Raw genomic sequence first — 22,657 nt, forward strand, 5'->3', positions numbered from 1 at the left:
TTGTTGATCCTTTCAAAAAACCAGCTCCTGGATTCATTAATTTTTTGAAGGGTTTTTTGTGTCTCTATTTCCTTCAGATCTGCTCTGATTTTAGTTATTTCTTGCCTTCTGCTAGCTTTTGAATGTGTTTGCTCTTGCTTTTCTAGTTCTTTTAATTGTGATGTTAGGGTGTCAATTTTGGATCTTTCCTGCTTTCTCTTGTGGGCATTTAGTGCTATAAATTTCCCTCTACACACTGCTTTGAATGTGTCCCAGAGATTCTGGTATGTTGTGTCTTTGTTCTCATTGGTTTCAAAGAACATCTTTATTTCTGCCTTCATTTCGTTATGTACTCAGTAGTCATTCAGGAGCAGGTTGTTCAGTTTCCATGTAGTTGAGCGGTTTTGAGTGAGATTCTTAATCCTGAGTTCTAGCTTGATTGCACTGTGATCTGAGAGATAGTTTGTTATAATTTCTGTTCTTTTACATTTGCTGAGGAGAGCTTTACTTCCAAGTATGTGGTCAATTTTGGAATAGGTGTGGTGTGGTGCTGAAAAAAATGTATATTCTGTTGATTTGGGGTGGAGAGTTCTGTAGATGTCTATTAGGTCTGCTTGGTGCAGAGCTGAGTTCAATTCCTGGGTAACCTTGTTGACTTTCTGTCTCGTTGGTCTGTCTAATGTTGACAGTGGGGTGTTAAAGTCTCCCATTATTAATGTGTGGGAGTCTAAGTCTCTTTGTAGGTCACTCAGGACTTGCTTTATGAATCTGGGTGCTCCTGTATTGGGTGCATATATATTTAGGATAGTTAGCTCTTCTTGTTGAATTGATCCCTTTACCATTATGTAATGGCCTTCTTTGTCTCTTTTGATCTTTGTTGGTTTAAAGTCTGTTTTATCAGAGACTAGGATTGCAACCCCTGCCTTTTTTTGCTTTCCATTTGCTTGGTAGATCTTCCTCCATCCTTTTATTTTGAGCCTATGTGTGTCTCTGCACGTGAGATGGGTTTCCTGAATACAGCACACTGATGGGTCTTGACTCTTTATCCAATTTGCCAGTCTGTGTCTTTTAATTGGAGCATTTAGTCCATTTACATTTAAAGTTAATATAATCTTTCACATTTCTGTCCGTCTTTCTCTGTGGCCTCAGGGCTGTATGATGGCTTAAGTGCCATCTTCTGATTCATTAATTCTTCACTTGACCTTGTCCAAGCTTGAGTTTATCATATCTTTTGTGTCTCTGTTTGTTATTATCAATTTCTAGCATTTCTACTATTATATTTATTTCAATTTTGCCTGTTTGTTTTATAATGTCTTATTTTTATACATACACTATTATTTAAAGTTCTTAAACTCCTTTTGAACTTCTTTATTTTCTTCCAGAGTAAATTAATCCCCCAGTTACTGAATTCATTAAGTTGAAAGTCAATTTGTTCTTGCTTAGCAATTGTTTTCCTAATGTGCTTTGAAATTATGATTTGCCACTGTAAATCTTATCATCATCTCTCTGAAATAATTTATTCCTTTTCCAGTAATTTTGGGGGTTGCCCTCTACTTCCTTCATTCATATGAGATATTTCAGGGAGCAATTGTAGGACCCCATTCTGTAATGTTTTGGCATTCAATCCAGACCCAGTCACTAAAACAGTCAAAAGCTTAACACATGTTCTGACTACGATACTATGACTGCTTTGGTTTCAAGCAGCGAGCCTCCAATCCCCCACCTCATATAGTACACTTCTAGAGAAATCAAACTTCAAGCCCTTTTCTCTGTTTATAGAATTGGAACTCAGCAGCGACTGCTTATCTGTTGTGTTTTGTCTACTTTCTTATATACTGAGATATACATCTTGTTTTTTAATATGGCTTTGTCTTTTTAGGTAGCAAAAAATTATATCTTCATTATTGCTATGTACTTATATTCTAGCTAGATGACTGAATTGTAATATCATAACACCAACTTGAGTAGTACTCTTTGTGCTATAATATCATTATATAAATTCTATCCAGCTGAATATATAAAAATAAAAATTTATATTATTGTTTGAAAGAGGTCAAAAGTATTGAAGTTTAAAAGTGATATTTTTATCCATCTAGAAAACACAAGAGTATCAACTCCAAAGCTACTTTAACTAATATGATAATTCATCCTATTTACAAATAAAACACATACTTATGTACACATATATTAACAGTTTTCCTATATAGCAGAAATAACGCATTAGAAATTAATTGTATAACAAGGCTTCTAACCAGGTAGCCTAAATCCAGAGTCTCTTCTCTTAATCTTTATGCTATATGCCACTACATGTTTTATTACTTACATTGACTTGGCCCTAATCACTGAGATAAGAAATTGACCAGTATACCTGAAAGCTTTCTGGAATGCCCATGTTCAAAGGAATCCTTTCATATATATATCTCAAATTCTTTCCCTTCATGATTTCAGTATTTGATTATTGCTCAAAACTTTCCAAAATACCTCTCCCAAAGTGGAGCTAGCCAGATCTTATTTGGCTTCACCTCCAAATTCTGTTTGCTTTATTTGCATGTTTTGTCTCATGATAACCCCACTAGCAGAAAGAGGAGGTCCCTGTGCCACCTAACAAAGAACAAAGAATGTGTGATTTCAATCTCTTCTGAGACTTTGACTCTACATGGCCAAATTCCTATTATCTTCTTGGCTGCATCCACTCTTGTGTCAAAAGAAGACAAACCTTTCCACAGCTCTGCCTGTTTGTCTTCTGGTTTTGTCTCTTTCCACAGGTCTATGTAATCTGTATGATTTTACTAAATGTCTTCCTTTCATTTTTATCAGGGAATCTTTATGGCTTTCCCTCTTCTATGTAACAATAGATTTCCCCTCCAAATTCTTTCTCCAAACAACTAATACAGTGAATTGAGTAGGAAAAAAACTTATTTTATCTTCCCTAGAATCATATCACACTGACACTCACACAAACACATACACACACACAAACATTCACATTCAAATTTGGGTAGATAGACTATTAGGAAGATAGTAAAAACAAGGGTTGGATATTCATGATTTTCAATGAAATTAATGAGCTGTGTCATATGACTAAATAAAAATTATGCAAATATGTCAGCATAGAAGTTGAGCACTTAGGGTCTTGCTATTCTTAGAATTTGTTAGACTCTCTCTGTGTTAAGTTTGTTCTGAGTACCACAAAATAAGAGAAATGTGAGTTCAAAAGTGAGCAATCAGAATGGTAAATTGTGGCTATCAATCTTGGAAACATAAAAATATTTGATGAATTTCTTTTTTCATTCTTGTTAGGGGGATAGAAGTAAGAATAGTGTCTTATAGATAGTAACTGTAAAGAGATTGGTTTTGGTTTGGTTTTGATTTACAGATATTCTCTCTTTTATAACACAGTTGATCAAAATGGATTGCTACTATGGTACTGAGTTTCTCATAAATAAAACTTTTCAAGAAAATTATGGATTACTATTTACCTTGGATGTTGAAGTGAAGTGAATAAATTATATCTCAGATTAGTCCAATAAGAGCAGTCATTGATTACTCTAAATACCCTATTGGACAATTCCAACAAAATAGGATGAAAATGCCCCACTAATGCAACTGGCAAATAAGTTGTTTAACAATAAGTGTGTTCTTCTTTCTAGAACACACTTCTAGAGACTGTGCTGGACTTTAGAGGAAAATAAAGCAGCAACAAAAGTCTGATACTAATCCCAGTTTAATTCTAGCCCTAACCTCCCTAAAGAAGATTACAAATCAATTTGGAAGACAAGAACAATGCATTACGTATAAAGCAGTTAAATAAAAATTTAGTAATTAAATGGGAATAAAGACTATGAAGCAGAATATTTTAAAACTGATAAGTGGTAAAACAATAAGTTCAGAAGTCAAGAGTGATCCTAGTAGGCTAGGCAAGCAGGACATGTGGAAAAACTAGGACTACTGTTTGAGCTCGAAATGACCAACAAAGTCATACAGTGAATAACTATACCTGAGCTTAAATAGGCCTATAGACTTTTCTTGCATAATTTTCTCTAATTTAAAGTAACCTCAATTGTGTGTGCATGCATGTAAATGTGTGTATGTTAATGCATAAACATATATAAATTTGTATCTATAAAGAGGTATAATATATTTGCATTAGAAAGAAATTTTGATAGTCTATAACTGAAACTATAATTTCTGGTAGAACTTCTAAGCTTCCTCCCAAGAAAATGACAAATCTTGGACATTCTTTCAATTCTTGAGTTCATCCACTGTTTACTTATCGTGGATGAAATAGTTGTATTCTTTCAAAATTTTGCACTGCTTCCAGTCCCAAATAAGGCAAAATGAACAATAGTAACAACAATAACATCAAACTGAAAAATGTCAAAGGAAAATTAACATTATCTAAAATTTAGCCTACGCTCAAAGTACAGTTCAAGTATAGTCCTGTATAGATCATGGAGCAAAACTGAAAGGAGACTCAGAATTGACCTGCAGTTTCCCTTGAACCCTGACAAAGAACATTCTAAGAGAAGAAAATGACAAGTGAATATAATTCTCAAAACTTACTGATGGAAAAAATTTACTGATACTCTTTAACTTTAGTGGAATAAAGTTTTGGAGATACCACAGTTGCAGAATAAAGACACTTAATATCCCTATAAAAACACCATGGCCATCCCAACCACTCTAAGTTACTTGGCTGATAAAGGAAAAAGAAGAAGAGAGAGAGGGAGTTTTTTGTTTTGTTTTGTTTGTTTTTCCAAACTTAGAAACAAGCACATTGTTCTGGGGCTCTAGAAAGATGTGTCCAGCCCAAAGGCATTCAAATGCAATATTTTAGGTCTAATCTGGCCCAGCCATGGACCTTCTTTTATTTCTCCTGATTGAGATCTGTGATGCAGACAGGAACTCTGCAGTTTCCTAATGTCCAGATGACCAGTTTTAAATATGAAAGAAACTAATATTTATCCAATACCTTTGCTTTACCAGGCACCGTTAGGAATATTGTAAAAAGAAAATTTCTTCATTTGAAGGTACATTTGACAGACGACCTCTAAATCTCCTTTTAACGATAAATATATTCAATTTAGAAGTTTTAAATAGTTTTTGAACTTGATGCTTATAAACAAAAACCAAGAATGTACCACTGAGTTGATGGAGGTAGGGAAAGTTCAGACAGTAGAATCTAAATGAGGAATTACAAATTCACTTAAATGTAAGGGGATTGGGTGTTAAGTGTAAATATGAGATCTTCTCATTGGGCAGACTCAATGTCTGAAAAGGGGGTTGAATTTCTGGCTCTGCACCTGCAGCAAATCTCTAAGACTTAGATCCTTTGTCTGGAAAATGGGCTAATTTTGGGGGGAGAAAGTGAAGGGTTTCACTATTTATTTATGACAAATATTCAACACTCACAATTCTCTCCAATCAGAAGTTCTTTGAGATGCTGTTGGTCTTGACCAGTCAGAGAATGGAGTCATCTGACTCACCCATTCTGAGAATGGTCCCACAGACACTATAGGTTTTAAATTGGCCATTAAACCCTCCTATAACCTCGTCAACCTTGGCTAAGTTTGTCTGGGTGGACGCATGGTCCTTGGCACCCATGATGTGGTTGCTGGAGGAACATTTTCACTGCATGTACAGGTCCACAAACTCAGGCTGGATAATATCATTATGTTCAATTACAGAGACATGGGGAGAGTTAAACAAGATCACATAAAAAATGTGCATGAAAATATCCATAATCTGTGAAGGACTATGTGAATGTATTATCGTCATTGAATGTTGTTAGCAATAGCATGGCCATTTTTTACCTACAAATAAATATTGCAGTTGACGTATTACTAACTCTAACAAATGTTCAAACTGACATGAACAAATAAAACTTCAGGAAAGAAAACTAAAGTTCCACATGGGGACTACGTCTGACATGGTTATATTAAACATTTTGGAACAATTAATTCGGTTTTGTTGTCTCTCTTCTAGGATTTTTAAACATTTATAAATTCTCAATTCTTTCTATTCAGTCTAAGCATTTTACAATATCCTGTGGATCTTACTTCCTTAGTAGATTCCCAGAAGGTAATGATTTGCTCCTTTCTGCTCTCCAAGCAGCTTCTGTGTTGGTGCAGAGTTGCATATCTCTGTTGGTGGTAGGTTCTATTCTGCAGAAACCCCCTAATCCTCTGTTTACCACAACATGAGTCTATTGCCATAGAAATGATAGCTGAGATCCCAGATTCAACACCACTGACTTCACAGCAGGGCCTGGTAAGAGGAGACTCTAAGCTACAAGTGGGGAACGCAATGTATGAGAATAGTAGGCACTCCGTAGCCTTGAAAGAAAGGGTAATTGTCAATATTAGAATAAAAATTCATGAAAGAGCTACATTGTTAGGTATGCTGTAGTTTATTTCTGTATAATACTGCCCGGCTAAAAGTAATCATTTTGAAATCTTATGTCATTTAATAATTTGCTTTCAAAAGGTCAGCAGTTTCCCTTGATTGCATTTGTTTCTTATTGAAATAAGAAACAAGCAGCTTCTAATTAATCTTGTTGCACAGTTGATGTTTCTGTGGTCAAAGATTTCCCTTTTCATGATGTGTTGTTTTGTTTGTGTGTTTATTGTGTGTGTTTGTTTTGTCTTGTTTTTATTAACAGAAGAAAGTGAACCTGAACAAGATACTAAAGGTATTTTTTTTTCTTTCTGCATGGCTTCTTTTTAAATGTGTAGCTCTTTTCAATTGTTTATTTTTGTTGACCTTATAAACAGCTCTAAGTGCCATTTTTAAAGAAATAACAAACAATGTATGGGGAATACTAAGTCACAGCACTTAATGGTGTTATTAGATAGGCTTCTTTATTATATAATATGCTTACTGACCATTTGCTTTTCTTAAGAAAGATTGAGTTAAAAGTAATGTTTAAATTTGGTGTCTCTGGAAATACAAACAAAACAAAATGAAATAAATCAGCATGAGAGTATAAATCCCACACAGATTGGAAAAGAAAGATACCCTTTGACTAAAAGACTTTTTGGAGGGGTAGGGGCTTTACAGTTTTTGGATAAATGTTAGGATGTCAAGGTGCCAATTTGGTTTTTATTGTGATGATTTCAACAAGATCAGGAGTATTATGCAATTGGTCCAAATCAATAAAAATTAAGTTATTTTAATTGCACAGAGACATATATATGTAGTGGAATATGTTTAGAGGAAAATAGCTGGAAATTAAATTTGTATGGGAAAAATTCTACTTTTCCCCAACAGTTTTCTGTCAACAGTTTCTGTTTTCTGTTAAAAAAAAAGAAAAACAAAAAAAGGTACCTTGCATTCTGATTAAGCCCCAAACTTTGTGCTCTTCTAACCTAAAATTTGATATTTGGGGGATGAAATTCGTGAGTTCTCATGTAATAGAGTTGACTGTAGAAATTAATCTTAAACTGGTATTATTTAAAATAGTACCTCCTTATCTTAGTATCTCATATAAAGTACAGATAATGTTTTCTTATTTTTAAATACCAGGTTGCTTACAATTAAATACAGGTAAAAAAGCATTTTACCTGGTCCTATGTGATTTTTTTTTCTTAATTTATTCCTATCAGTCATTGCTGGTTTGAATCACGTAACCTAAAAACTCTTTTCAAAGAAAGCTAGAAAATAACAAAAGAGGAAAGGAAAATAAAATCCATGGGAGCTCCTTGTGTCCTTTGAAATAACTGCTCAGAAATAGAAATTGATAAGAGACTTAAGTATTCCTCTGGCACTGCTCCCTTACCAAGAAAAGAGAGGTAGTTCATCTCCAGCCAAACCGCTCATTTATTTCAGGACTTAACATGGATTCCCTGTCCCTTGGGCTTTTTATTACACTCCAGTGCAATTTCAGAGTGAATTATGCCTTTATCTTTTTACTATACATTACTCCTTAAGATGACAATCAATAATAAAACTGATTATGTATCTGAAAGTGCTTTGAAATAAGGAGAGAGAGAGAATATAATGTGGGTATGTTATAAAAGATTTTAGAACTGCTGGCTTCTTGAGCAATTCTAGGATTCTCCATTTGCAGTTAGCCTGCAAGTCTGCTCAAGAGACATTAAAGCCCCAAACTCATGAACAGATCCCATGAGAGAAAACCCAGAGTTAAATATATTACCTGTGTCTGTTTTCCATGTTGCAGATGCACTTGCCTGCCCACAGAAAAGCAAGTGGTTTAGGGCTCACAGTGAATTGGAGAATGATGGATAAGACTATGTACAGAAAGAGGGGTTTGATGATTTTTTTGTTTAAAAATCCATATCAAAACAGTTATAAATGCTTTCCAACTTACTAAGTAATGTTCCTTCTATTAAGTGGTTTAATTGTTTATGTAACAAAAACACTTTTATATTCTTTTATGCAAATAAAACACAAAATAGGGATATTCTATGCCCATTTTATTTAATAAGAAACATGTCATATAACTTTTTAAATTGATGACCTAGAATGCATTTTCAGCTTGTGACTACCACTGAAATAATGGGATTTACTGTTGACCTGTGTCCAAGTTTGTTATTGCCGGTGTATTATTATTCATGGAGGTTAATCTGGCATTTATTTTTAATTGCAACTGACTTTATTGTTTACAATGCTTGAAAAACATGTCAAAATTTCCCTCATCACCTTTTTACCTTTCATATTTGAAAAATGGTAAATTTGAGTATTATGCAATTGCTCAGATAGAGTTGGGTGACAATATATCAGCTTTATTGCTGATAAGGCTGGAATGAAAAATAAAGATTTCTATTCCATGTGAGAATTAGACTAACATAACTTATGTTTCCTCATCCTCTTCCTCCCCACCCCACTCTTTCCCCTTCACTCCTAGTTGTATGATGAAGAAGCCCTGACCTGGTGAACTTACTTACACACATCAACCCTATATCCTTCTTAGATGCGAGAGAGCTGGGAGACTGATAGCTCAGAATAGGATTGAGATACACATAACATATCCAAGTCCCTTCCCCCAACCTTACCAGAGGAGTCATCATGTTCGTTCATTTATTTATTCGTTCACTTAGCAAATATTCATTGAGTGCCTACCAGATATATATATATATATATATACACCATGCAGGGTTCTAGAAATAGAGATAGATATGTAGATAGATATATAGATTGTATCAGTCAGCTCATGTTAAAAAGCAAAGCAAACCTTGCCCTTGTGATACTTACATTCTAGAGAGGAGAGACAGACAAAAAACAAACAAGCAAACAAATAAATCAGTAATTACCAAATGATTCAGATAGTGGTATTATGATAAAATATAAACAAGGGTAAGGGGAATGGGGACAAGAAAGTACTATGATAAGGAAACATTTGAGTAGAAACCCAGAAGACATCTGCTATCTCCTTTGAGAAGGGATGAAGACTGGGAGGAAGGGTGGAAACTAACTTTCAATACTGAAAAAAGGGGGTTGAGTTTCTATTTTATCATTTAGAGAGCATGTGAGAGTGCAGGAGAAAGCAGCTTCCCTTTAATCCCTGGCCTTATTGTCCTCTTAACCTAACCCACTGCACTTAATGAAACCCATGATCAGCCAAAGTATATCTGCCCCCTTCAGGGAGACGTTTATCAGCAGTCTCATATTCATGAAGCTACCTATAATGTCAGCAGTACTCCTGTACCCGCCTGTGCCCCCCTGGAGCCCCCAGAAAGTTCCCATGGAGGGCAGAGTACTACGTTAGTTAAATTAATTCCAAAGTCACGTTGAATTGACTCTGTTTTATTTACCATCCCACACTATGCTTAGTTGTGTTGTGCAATGTGGATAATCAAAGGTTTCGCAATAAGCCCAAATAATATTCCAAATAATATAATAACAGCCAAAAGAAAAAAAAACTGCTATAAATTAGGACAAAATAAAACCTTTCTGATTACTATATTTCCAAGAAGAATTTAAAGTTCCCAAATTAAAACTCTTGGCTTTATAAATTAAAGCAGCAAAACATAATCGAAATTACATTATTCTCCAATTTTTTATTCTGCTCATCTTCAGCCAGAAGGCTTTCATTCCAAAGGCCTTTTTGATTCAAAAAGTTCAAGGGTATGGTCAATGTTACTAGAACAGTTTTTCTAGCACATGTGAGGTTGAAATGTGCTAGATTTTCCAAATCTCTCAAAGATCCTGCTTGTTTCAGATTCTCGGGCAATGGGATCCATAGATGGTCATGCAGTAGTCCCACACTCAAAAAATTTAGGAAACACAAGCATAGCCCCAACCCCTACAAGAGTTATTTTAGCCAGATGATGCATATGGACTCTATGTCTCCATTATTGTAACCAGAAAACATTAGAAGAGTACCTGGATGCACCCTCACTAGGATGACTGTCAGTGTTAGTTGTCAAGAGTCTGTAACGTGTGAATTTAGATTAAGTTGGGAGAATAAGAATCCAAGCAGAGGCACACATTGCATTTGGGTAATATGTCTCTTAAGTCTCTTTTAATCTATAATGGATCACTCTTTCTTTTTTACCCCCTAATACTAATGATTTTCCCTGTTAAATGTCTGGGTTTGATTGAATTGCATCTCCATAGTATTCTTTGAAATGTTCCTCAACCCTCTAATTTTTGTATATTGTTAATTGGACCCCAGGACTTACTTAAAATCAGGCTCAATTTTGGTTTTGGGGGACAGATTCAGCTTCATTTTAAACATTTGATAGCGTTCTTTGTTTTTTTTTAATAATCTCTTTTTGCCTTGAAGACAGCACCTTCCTTGCATTTCTTTTCTCCTGGTTTTGGGGCCCACATTTCTGTATCTAAAATATCAATATCAAAAGATAGGAAGTCAAATTAATTTAAATCTGCAAAAAGGCCCCAGTTGTCAAACAAATCAAATGTTCCTTAATCTCTTTAAATTATGCAATGCTTTTTAAGAGGTACTCAACAATCAGACCAACTCGAAACACTACTCTGGACCTGTTCTATCATTGTCCTGCATATCTCCTTATCTAGCACATGTGGTCTCCCATACTTTAGTTTAGAATCCAATCTTCACAAATTTCAATTTAACTAGAATTAAGTTTCAAAGCATTGTGTTAATTGGGGCTTCATACTCTAATATTATATTCTGTGCTTAAGTCCTAGAAATCAAAAAGTAGGAGCATAAAATATGCTTACAGTATAATAGGCCATCCAAAAGATTCCATAATAGTTTAAACAAACACTGAATTTGAAGTCAGAAGACCTGAGTCTAGGTTTCTCACTCATCACTCTTGTTACCTTGGGAAACCAACTTACTTAAATTAACAAAGATTTAGTTTCCATTTCTATAAGATAAGAACAGGAATCTAGCTGATCTCTGGAGTCTCTTCCAAGTTTAATGATTCTGTGAATCTAAGTATCCTCTAATTTATAATGCATTGTGAGCCTCAATCCCACTCTTTAGTTAAAGGTAAAATTTCTTCCTACATCAAAATAATTTCCTCTTACTTAATCAGTGGGGATTCAGGGTCAGAAAGGAATAGAAATTACTCATTCTCCTGCCTACACTTTATCTAAAATATCCTTTTTTTTTTTTTGCTCAATATATCATCTGAAAAGTTTGACAGAATTTGTCTGCCCTCCCACTGTGATACAGTTGAGGGTGTAAAGTGTAATTATTTGATTAATTCAATAAAATACTATCCTGTGCTTGCTCTGGTCAGGAACTCTGCGTGAAACAATACAGCAGTCAACAAAAGGCAAGGCTTTTGGCTTCAAACAATCTAATGGGAAAGGGAAATAACAGACAAGTAAAAAATAAATAAGATAATTTCAGATAGTTGTAAGGTCTGTAAAGACAATAATGTAGGCTGGTGAAAAGTGAATCGGGGGAAGATTACACTTGATGTTGTGTGATTAAGAAGGACCTTTCTGAGAAAATGTCACTTAAACAGAGACTTGAATGATTCAAGGAACCTACTACTTGAGGATCTGGGGGATGAGTGGTCTAGGCAGAGGAAGAACAAGAGCAAGTTTCTATATTAAGAACAGGCTCAGTGTGTCCTTGAGTGGTGAGAAATGTAGGGTTATAACATACAGGGCTTGGAGGCTCGGCCATGGCATATGGTATTATCCTTAAAACAGAGCAAACACTGAAGAACTGCACACAGGGGAACATGGTCTAATTTGCATTTTTAAAAGACCACTCTAGCTTGACCACTTCATATAGGAGCGTCACTCACCACTTCTGTCTTCCTAACAGTTTTTGCCAGGATCCTGCGGGCTCCTGAATCCCACAATGTCACCTTTGGCTCCTTTGTGACCCTGTACTGCACAGCAACAGGCATTCCTGTCCCCACCATCACCTGGATTGAAAACGGAAATGCTGTGAGTGTCATGTGTGTGGGGACTTGTCTGGGGAAGACCCATTGGTGGTGAACTTCATGATAGACCATATAGTTGTAGTTACCCAGATCTCTGTCATTGGTCTCACCTATACCACTTTTCAAAGCCTCCCAATATCTTTGTCCTAGAAGCCATTGCCATAGAAATCGAACTCCAAGAGTTTGCTTCCTTCCATGTATCGTGAGGAATACTAGAAAACCAATTTCTTCCTTTGTGCCTTTGTGTAAATGAGAAGTGGTAATAATATCTTCCCATATAAGTAAAATAATTTTCATAAAACTCATCACTGAAAGATTAGTTCCCTGCTAGAGGCTACTTCGATGGAAAGTAATCCAGAGTTAGAATCAGTGTCATTTCAACATTCTTTTCTTCATTTTCAATAGTGGTAATAATAACTGATGTATATTAAGTAGTTATTTTCAGCCAGGCCCTATTCCAAGCACTTTACCTACATACATTTATTTATTTGTTCATTCTACAAATATGTATTGAGCTTCTGAACATCAAAACTATTCTAGGCCCTGTGGATACAGGAGTAAACAAAACAGGCAAAGTTCTCTGCCCTCAAAGAGCTTACCTTCTCATGGGGAAATACAGGAAAATATATGTTGTATGTGTATGGTGTCAAATGCCATGGAGAAAAATAAGTCAGGAAAAGGAGACAGGAAGTTCAACCTTAGGAGAAATCAGAACTCTCCTACACTGTTCATGGGAACGGGAATTACTACAGTCACTATGGAAGACAGTATGGCAGTTACTCAAAAAGCTAAAAATGGAATTGCCATATGATCCACCAATTCCACTACTGGGTATACAGTCAAAAGGAAGAAAATCAGTATATCTAAGAGGTATCTGCACTCCCATGTTTATTGTGGCACTATTCACAATAACCAAGATATAGAATCAAACTAAGTATCCATCAATGGATGAATGGATACAGAAAAGGTGGTACACATACACAGTGAAACATTACTAATCCATAAGAAGAATAAAATCCTGTTATTTGCAACAACATGGATGGAACCACGGGACATTATGTTAAGTGAAATAAACCAGACACAGAAAGAAAAGTATTTCATGTTCTCTTTCATAACTAAAAAAAATGATCTCATGGAGATAGAGAGTAGAATGATGGATATCAGAGGCTGGGAAAGGTAGTGGGGAAGGGGGGATAAAGAGGGGTTGGTTCATGGGTACATACCTAATAGTTAGGAGGAATAATATTGAGTGCTTAGTAGCTATATTAGTCAGTTCTCGCATCACGATAAAGAAATACCTGAGACTGGGTAATTTATAAAGAAAAGAGGTTTAATTGGCTCATGGTTCTGCAGGCTGTTCAGGAAGCATAATGGTTTCTGCTTCTGGGGAGGCCTCGAGAAACTTACAATCATGGCAGAAAGCAAAGTGGGGGCAAGACTTCTCACATGGCCAGAGCAGGAGGGAGAGGAAAGGTGCCACACACATTTAAACAACCAGATCTCACAATTCACTCACTCACTATCATGAGAACAGCACTGAGGGGATGGTGCTAACCCATTCATGAGACTTCTGTCCCCATGATCCAATCACCCCACACCAGGCCCAACTCCAACACTGGGAATTACAATTCGACTTGAGATTTGGTGGGGACACAGATCTAAACCATAGCAATAGCACAACAGGACAACTATACATAGTTCACGATATTGAACTACATAGCACAATACAATATTTATTGTGTATTTCAAAATATCTAGAAGAGTGGAATTGGAATGTTCCTAGCACAAAAAAATGACAAATTACTTAGGTAATGGATATCCCAATTATCCTAATTTGATCAGTACACATTGTACGCTTATATCAAAATTTCACATGTACCCCATAAATATGTACAACTATTATATATCCATAAAATTTTAAATTAAGAAACATTTTAAACAGAAAGTTAGACCTCAGGAGGAAGATTATGTTTCTAAAAGAATGATCAGTGAAGGCTCATTCAGACAAAGACATTTGAACAAAGATCTGTAGGAGTTGAAGGGTGACATTACATAGATAAATGGGGGAAGATAACTAGACAAAGTCCCTGAGATAATGGTATACATGGCATGTCAGAAAAACAGCAAAGAGACCAATGTGGTTAGAGGGGATTAAGCAAAGGGTCAAGAGATGAGAGGGAGGCATTGTGGATCCTATAGGCCTGTGTGGTCATTTAGACCACTTTGCTTTTATTTGAGTGAGATGAGGTGCCACTGTAGGTCTGTTTCTGTTGTCTGTTTTCCCACTGATTCTTGTTTATTTTGTGTTGTTTCCTTGTGTGCCTAGCTATCTTTGATTACCTGCTGTGCATTGTTTTGAATAAAAATATTAGGAACTATTTTGAGATCTAGATGAAGGTATTCTCCTCCAGAGAGAATTTTGCTTGTTTCTGCCAGGGACAAGAGGTTACTGCTAATCTTGTACCACCTTCAACTAAGCTCAAGGTATGAAGCTCCTTGGGCATCCCAGATAATTATAACATGACCAGTAATTCACTATGTGGACTATTTAACTTGTAGTTCACACTGATAGCTCCCTGATATCTAGTTCTTTTAGATCTTAATTTATTATATCTCTTATTAGACTCTATACCTTAATTTATTATATCTCTTATTAGACTCTTATGGGCACAAAGTTTTGATTTATCTCCTGACTCCCTAAGGCTATCCAAAAGAAAGTTCAAATTTTCTGGGTTTGGAAGACTCTCTAAGGGTAAATAAGATTTTCTCAGTTTGTTACACCTGTTAAAATTTTTTTTTCAAAATTTTAATTTTTTTCACGGTGTAGCTTTGTCTGAATAACCTAACATCAACATCTGAGACAGAAACCTATCATGGATTTTTATTGTCATTATATTAGACTTTAACCACTTTGGTTTGCACCGAGTCTTTAGTTTCTGATACTCTTTTTGAGGTTAAGAAAATTTATTTTTATTCTTAATTTGATAATTATTTTTAATATAAATATATTTTAAAATCAGTAAAACACTTCATCATCAATTACATCCTCTTTTTGATGTCATTTTTCACTTTAAATTGCAAAGTTTCCCTTATGTTGAACCATTCTTTCATTTCTGAATACATTGCTTTTTTGTTTAATTTTTTAATTGTGTTGTTTCAATTTTCTGTATTTTTTTCAGGATTATTTGCATCTATTTTCAATAATAGAAATGGTTTTGTCTTTTAGTAGGCTATCATGATCAGGCTTTGTTAATATTTTTCCAATCTTATAGAATAGACTGTCAAGTTTACATAGTTTCCTTTGATACAGAGCTTGAGGTGAGAAAGTTGAGCTGCAAGTCTTTCTTATACTCAGAGACATTTTCCTCTACTATACCAATAATTACTGCTTCTCTCTTCTCCACATCCTTTCTATGTAGACTCCAATTAAATGAATTTCTTTCAAAACTTCAATCTTTCTCTTCTTTATGCTCTGCATATGTTTGTGGAGGAAATAGGGGGCCCTATTTTATCTGTCAGGTTATTCTCAAGCTCTAGTGTCCACCATGATTGTCTACTATAGGAACCCATAACAGAAAATCTCATTCACAATTTCTATCTCACAGGTAGATGCCTCAGCCTGGTGCCATATGCATATATTATAGCTCCCAGAGTCCTTCAATTACTTTGCTGACTTTCTTAAAGTTAGCTCCTGCTTACAGCCCCTGTTATCTGAAGTTTGAAATTTTCCATGACTTTGTAGGGAAAATGTATCCATTCTCCTCTCAGTAAACCTCTTCTTTTGTGCTAGGTTTCAGCTACTTAGTTGATGTTAATTTTTCTATGTATCCAATCACCTCTCTTTATCTTCCAGAATTTGCTGGAAATATCTGATCCTTTGATTATAATACCATCTTTCTATATATTTATTTTTCTTAATTTTGTATTTATCTTTTAGGATTTCAGGTCCATAAACAAGAGTTAAACGTGTGAGCTAAGATTATTATTACTGTAACTCTGATGTTAATGAACATGACTTGCATATAACATGATCTTATTATTTTCTTTGTCATTTAAAAATATTCAGCAGAGCAAGTTCTTTTGCTACTATTTAAGCCTACCTTAAGCAGGCTCTGTGATTTTTCTGGTTACTACTAGTTGATTTTAAATCATTAACATTATCCCAATTTAGTCATTTAAGTGTCTAGTCCTAAGTAATAACCAAAGCATCCAATGGCATTCACAGTTCCTCCCTTCTCAGGGATATTTCAGCTTAACTTTCATATAAGAAAAAATTGTGGTTGGCTTCTTACCTCATGCTCACTCATTCTTCCCCCATTTCCTAGCTGCTCTTTATGACCCCAGAAGGGTTGGGTGGGAGGTAGGGAGGAGCAATAACTGGTGCAGGAGAGCTCTAATTCAACTGACACACTTGTAAGTTGGCTTTATACCTTCTGTGCCTGCCAGATATTTAAAACTGACTCTTATCCTCATAGACATATTCATGATTCTTCAGAAATCAGGGAACATTAAGATGATACCAGTGATGCATTTTCCTCAGGCTATCCATCTTTGGCCACATTAGCAAGTCCCCAATTTGTTAGTTGATGGAAAGTCTCTCTGTGTTGGGGTCTAATCAGTCCCCCAAAAAGTCATCTTGGGAGGACTGAAAATGACTCCCAATCAGATCTTCTATAAAACCTTTTTAATGACAAACTCTGGAAGCCCAGACAATTGGACTCTCTCTTCTTTGTTCCTTCCATTGGAGCTGCCAGACAGCCTTTAGATTTTACCGGTGGGAATTACATACTTGTCTAATATGTCTCCAAATTGCAAGTGTGTTGGAGTCCCCAAGATCACATTGATGTTTGATGATTCATGAGAAGGACTCACAGATTTTAGATAAGCTGTTATGATTATGGTTTATTGCAGGAAAAGGATATAGATTAAAATCAGCAAAGAGGAATCAGTTTTCCTCTTCTAGTGAAGTTGCATGGACAGCACTTCATTCTCCCAGCAACGGTGTGTGACAGCATGCATGAAGTATTGTCAACCAAGGAGGCTCACCCTAACCTTGGTGTCCAGAGTTTTTACTGGAGCTCAGTTACATAGATGTGGAATGCTCACATAACTAGTCTTAGCTAGTTTCCAGCCCCTCCAAAGGTCAAACTAATACAACATGGCCTAGGATCCCAAGTATTCACTATCGTTTACATTATTATCATAAACTATCCAGCATTGCCCAAAATCTCAGATATATAAAGATATCCTTATTACACAGGATATTCCAAGGGGCAGAGGTCATCTCTCAGGATCCAAAGGCCAGATCTTTCTTTGGAATGTGTAGGGTTTGAGCACCTTGAGCCCATTGAATTAGCCCTTCAACTTTTTGCTGCACAGCATTAAAAAACATATGTGACTCTCCACATGGTCACATGGAGGATACTTTTATCCCTTAAGGAGATGGGTTCATGTCCAACCCAGTCCTTTGGGTGGACTGAGAATGGCTGTCAATATGGCTGAACAACCCAAACCTTGATAACTCATCTAACTGGTGGTTATTTTCAGTTTTCATTTCCTCCAGGATAGGCTGTCCAACTTTTTGGTATCTTGGCTGTAGTGAACATATATTATCATATTACAATATATTAATGGTACCATTTGGAGATCAAAGAAGTGTCCCAAATTGGGACACTTTAATATCCACATCATCCCAAATTGTGTTTAATGCAAGCATCACAAAAAGAAAATGGGGAACTTCTTTTTAAGGAAGGCAAAACCTTATGGTATAATTCAAATGATATTAAGTATAATTTTTACCCAATCCAAGGCACATTCCTTCATGGACTTGAACCATTTCATATCTTCATGACTTTCTCTTCTCCAGGATTATATTAGTATTTAGGGCTGCCATAATAGAATACCACAGATAGGGTGTCTTAAACAACAGAATTTTTTTTCCTACAGTTCTAAAAGCTGGAAGTACAAGGTCAAGGTGCTATCAGGGTTGGTTTCTGGTAAGGCCTCTCTTCCTGGCTTGCAGATGGCTTCACATGGTTATCTCCCTGTATCGTCACAGGGCTTTCTCTCCTTGTGTGTGCACTTCTGGTGTCTGTGCCTACAATGATGAGCACCAAAAATCCTGGAGTGTTTTTCATAATACAGTTCTTATTCCTAAATAGTTTTAATTCATCTCTTTTGTACACCATTATAAGGTTTCCTCCTCTAAATTAAATAACAGTGGCTAAAACTAAGGCAAACACTCTGGGGCAAAATAAAAACTAAAAAACAGATAGCCTTAAAGCAGGAAGTTATCCTGTCACTAGGGCTTGGCATACTGTAGGCTTTAGAAGCATTTCACAGCATGAAAGAATGGTAACCCTGAGGCATCTCCATGTAATAAGTTAATTTGTTTACTGCTTTTAAATAAAGTTAAACAACTTACAGTTTCAGAAAGATAGAAGGGAAGAGCATTCGGAAGACTGGGAGTGAAGTTTCCCAGGCCTGAACCCTTATTCAAAGGCGTCTCGACATGGATAACCTCGAGAACATTATGCTAAGTGAAATAAGCCAGATACAGAAAGGCAAATACCAAATGATCTCACTTATATGTGGAATCTAAGAGTTGAACTCATAGAAGCTCAGAATAGAATAGTGGCTGTCAGGGATGGGAGGATGGGGAGATGATCATCAAAGGGTACAAAGTTTCAGTCACGCAAGATGAATAAGTACTGGAGATGTAATGTACAATATGGTGACTACAGTTAACAACACTGTATTGCACACTTGAAATTTGCTAAGAGGGTGGATCCTAAGTGTTCTCAAAACACACACACAAAGGTAACCACGTGAGATGATAGTTCACTAGCTTGATTGCAGTAATCATTTCATTATATATATATATATATCTCAAAACATCACCTTGTTCACCTTAAATATATACAATTTCTATTTGTGAGTTATACCACCAATAAGCTAAAAAAAATTAAAAGTCTAAATTTTTTTAAAGGAGTTTCAAAAAATAATGCTTTGCTCTATACTTATACCTGGCCCCACCCTTGTCCCTCTAAAGCAGGGTGCCCTAGGAAGATTGATTGGCTGCAGCCCCAAAAGGTGAGAACTAGGACACAAGACAAGAAAGGGAAGAAGGGGAAGGGAGAGAAGAAGTGGAGAGCAAAGTATGTCAATGGGTGAAATTTTAGTTGGATGTTGTAAAACAGGAAAAAAAATGCCAAATTCTATGGCTACTCCAATAACAAAGAATGTCTTATGGCAATGGCACCCTCCAAGGCGTATACTTCATTTATTATTGTCACTTTCACTATTGTTTTAGCTGAAGTTTTTTTTCTGTTACTTGAACAAAATCATTTTTCTCGTAATTTGTTAATAAAATTGTTTCATTTTATCTGTCTATCCTACATCCCTTCAAATACAGTACATAAACAAATGAACGTGCTTTTCCAGCTTGTAACTTGAGGCGCGGTAGAATGAGAACTAGAGAGGGAGTTGGAAGACTGAGGTTGTAAATGCCCCTCTTTAGTTAATGTGATTTTGGGGTCCATTTACCACTCAGACACTGATTTTCTCATATCTATCTACACTAACACAGATGTCAGGTGGCTGTCAAAGATGATCTCTAACGGTATAATTACAGACATCAGGGCTAATGTTCTCTAATTTTGTCCAGTTACAATAAAGTAACTTGGAGTCTCTATTCTTCTTTACCTCTCTAAGAACGTTTCGAGTGTCATTTAAAATTTGATTCTTATTTGTCAATGTGTTTTTTGGCTCTTCTGTGGAAATTGTTATAGTCTTAAGCCTGTCAAGGGAGTACAAAGACATCCTAAGAAAATTCGGAGACCGGGCCGGGCGCGGTAACTCACTCCTGTAATCCCAGCACTTTTGGAGGCCGAGGTGGGAGGATTACGAGGTCAGGATGGAGATCATCCTGGCTAACACGGTGAAAACCTCGTATCTACTAAAAATACAAAAGAATTAGCCGGGCGTGGTGGCACATGCCTGTAGTCCCAGCTACTTCGAGCCTGAGGCAGAAGAATCACTTGAATCTGGGAGGCGGAGGTTGCAGTGAGCCAAGATTGCGCCGCTGCACTCCAGTCTGGGCAACAGAGCGAGACTCCATCTCAAAAAACAAATAAAATAAAATTGGGAGACTGACAATATAACTTCACTAATTCAAAAAATAAATAAAATAAAATTGGGAGACTGACAATATAACTTCACTAATTTGTTTATGTAAAAATAGTAATAAATAAAATGGAAAGATACATACTTTTTAAATTTCTAGTATTTTCAAAAGATTCATATGAGGTTAGAACTGGAAGATAAATGATTATTCTCTGTTGAAGTTCAGGAATAACAAGAGTACGATAGTTAAGATAGTTGAGGCCTTATTGAGACCCCAACTTATTCATTCAACATGTGACTCACAAAAAGTAAGAAGCAAAATAGATTTATCACCTCAGATTCTAAAATAGGAATAAAACAAACAAAGTGACTTTCATCCAGGAAGAAAGCAAAAGTACATCCGCAGTTCTTACGGTCAGAGAGTGTGTGCTGCTCTTAGAGCCAAGTTTAGTTCTTGGTAATTCTACCCAAGTCTGAAAGGAAATCAAGATGACTGTCCACATTGACGCAAATCACAGGACATGGAGGCAATGTCAGGCATTTAATGTTGTAAAAGTTGCAAACCAGAAATCCCATGGAGGAGAACACAGAGAATCCTATAGTCCTGATATCATTTTTGGTGGAATGAACAAAGACGAACGAAGAGCTGGGAGATATTTGGCACAGAACAAAACAGAGTTTGAACTGTGGCTCTTCACTCACTACAAGTTAGTAAACTAATGCCATAGCACGCTGCTCAGTACAATGGGTACTCTGAAAGAAGTGAGTGCTCCCTTTCTCCCCTGCTGTGAACCTGCCGGTAAACCAAAACCCTGAATAGTTAGAGCCAAAGAGCAGGAGAAAGTCCAGCAACGTGTCCCAAAGTGATTAGAAACTATCTTGCTTTCCTCCTATGGAAATACCAAGCATTTTTAGTGGAAATCTGAATTCACAGATGAAGTTCAGAGTGAATAGTAACATTCCTTTTGTTTTACAATCTTGGAAATAGTAGTTTAACATGGAAAGAGCAGAGCTTACTTTTTAAAAAGAAAATTATTTGTAGTTTTATTACCAGATTTATTTATAGTTATACCAGTAATATCTCTGTTATTTTGGCATGCAACTAAAAAATATAGAAAAATTTCATGTCCCTCTTGCTTTGTCCAATAAATATAATTTCTAAAATATTTTAGAAGTTGAATAATTTTAACATATTAGAAGAATTTTATAATATAAACAGCCAAATCACCTAGGTTGAAGGTTGTCTTTTAGAATTTTCTTAAAGGGAGGCATATCTATATTTAGACATATTTTTAAGAGGCAAGAGTTTTGGTTTAAAATATATGACCTGTGAGGTCCTTTTATCTTACTAGCTGTGTAAACCAAAATAATTACATGTAACAAGTCTTATGTGGAATAATTCAGCAGCCAGTTTGAAAGAGGCTAATGTTTATGACTACATTAATCAGAAAAACTATGGAAATGTCTCTTGGTTTATTATCCCTTTTTCTATGATTCATAAACAGACATTATTACAACTGCATAAACATGAACCCTACTGGGCCACACTTTTTTTTTTTTTTCCCCAAGATGGAGTCTTGTCATGAGGCTGGAGTGCAGTGGCGCGATCTCAGCTCACTGCAACCTTCACCTCCTGGGTTCAAGCAATTCTCCTGTCTCAGCCTCTCGAGTAGTTGGGACTACAGGCGGGTGCCATCAAGCCCAGCTAACTTTTTGTATTTTTAGTACAGACGGGGTTTCACCATGTTAGCCAGGATGGTCTTGATCTCCTAACCTCGTGATCTGCCTGCCTTGGTCTTCCAAAGTGCTGGGATTACAGGCATGAGCCACTGCACCCGGCCCTGGTCCACATTCTAACAGTTCCATAGGGTATTTCCAGCCAGCTAGAACTATATGCAAGACAGGGCCTTTGAGGCCAGAATACCTTTCAGAGGTCTTCCCTAGCTAAGGTCAAATCATAAAATTATTGGATTATCCATAGCTGGGGGTAGATTCTCTCAAGACGGCATTAGTAATGTATTAATGATACATTAAGAAGTACTCCAGGGGTCTATAACTGCTCTATCACCTTCAAAGAGTTTTTACACACATTATGTCAGGTATGAATTATTATGCCTATTTAATAGAGCTTCCTATCCTACTGCCTCTTTTTAGGAAAAAAAAAGTTTTATTGTGATCTTTATTGTATATATTTAAGGTATAAA

At 36.0% G+C, this 22,657-nt stretch overlaps 1 protein-coding gene and 1 pseudogene across 1 annotated transcript in view; one reads left to right on the forward strand and one right to left on the reverse strand.

Annotated features, from left to right (window-relative positions):
* MUSK (muscle associated receptor tyrosine kinase) overlaps nucleotides 1–22,657 on the forward strand; it is a 134,944-nt gene that overhangs the window by 56,463 nt on the left and 55,824 nt on the right. The window contains exon 6 of the mRNA XM_054502256.2: nucleotides 12,209–12,333. Coding sequence (XP_054358231.1) covers nucleotides 12,209–12,333 — 125 coding nt within the window. The remainder of the gene's footprint in view (nucleotides 1–12,208; nucleotides 12,334–22,657) is intronic.
* On the reverse strand, nucleotides 5,404–5,757 carry LOC129044409 (small ribosomal subunit protein eS21-like; annotated as a pseudogene).

This window comes from Pongo pygmaeus, chromosome 13, assembly GCF_028885625.2.
Source record: "Pongo pygmaeus isolate AG05252 chromosome 13, NHGRI_mPonPyg2-v2.0_pri, whole genome shotgun sequence".
Classification (NCBI taxonomy): Eukaryota; Metazoa; Chordata; class Mammalia; order Primates; family Hominidae; genus Pongo; species Pongo pygmaeus.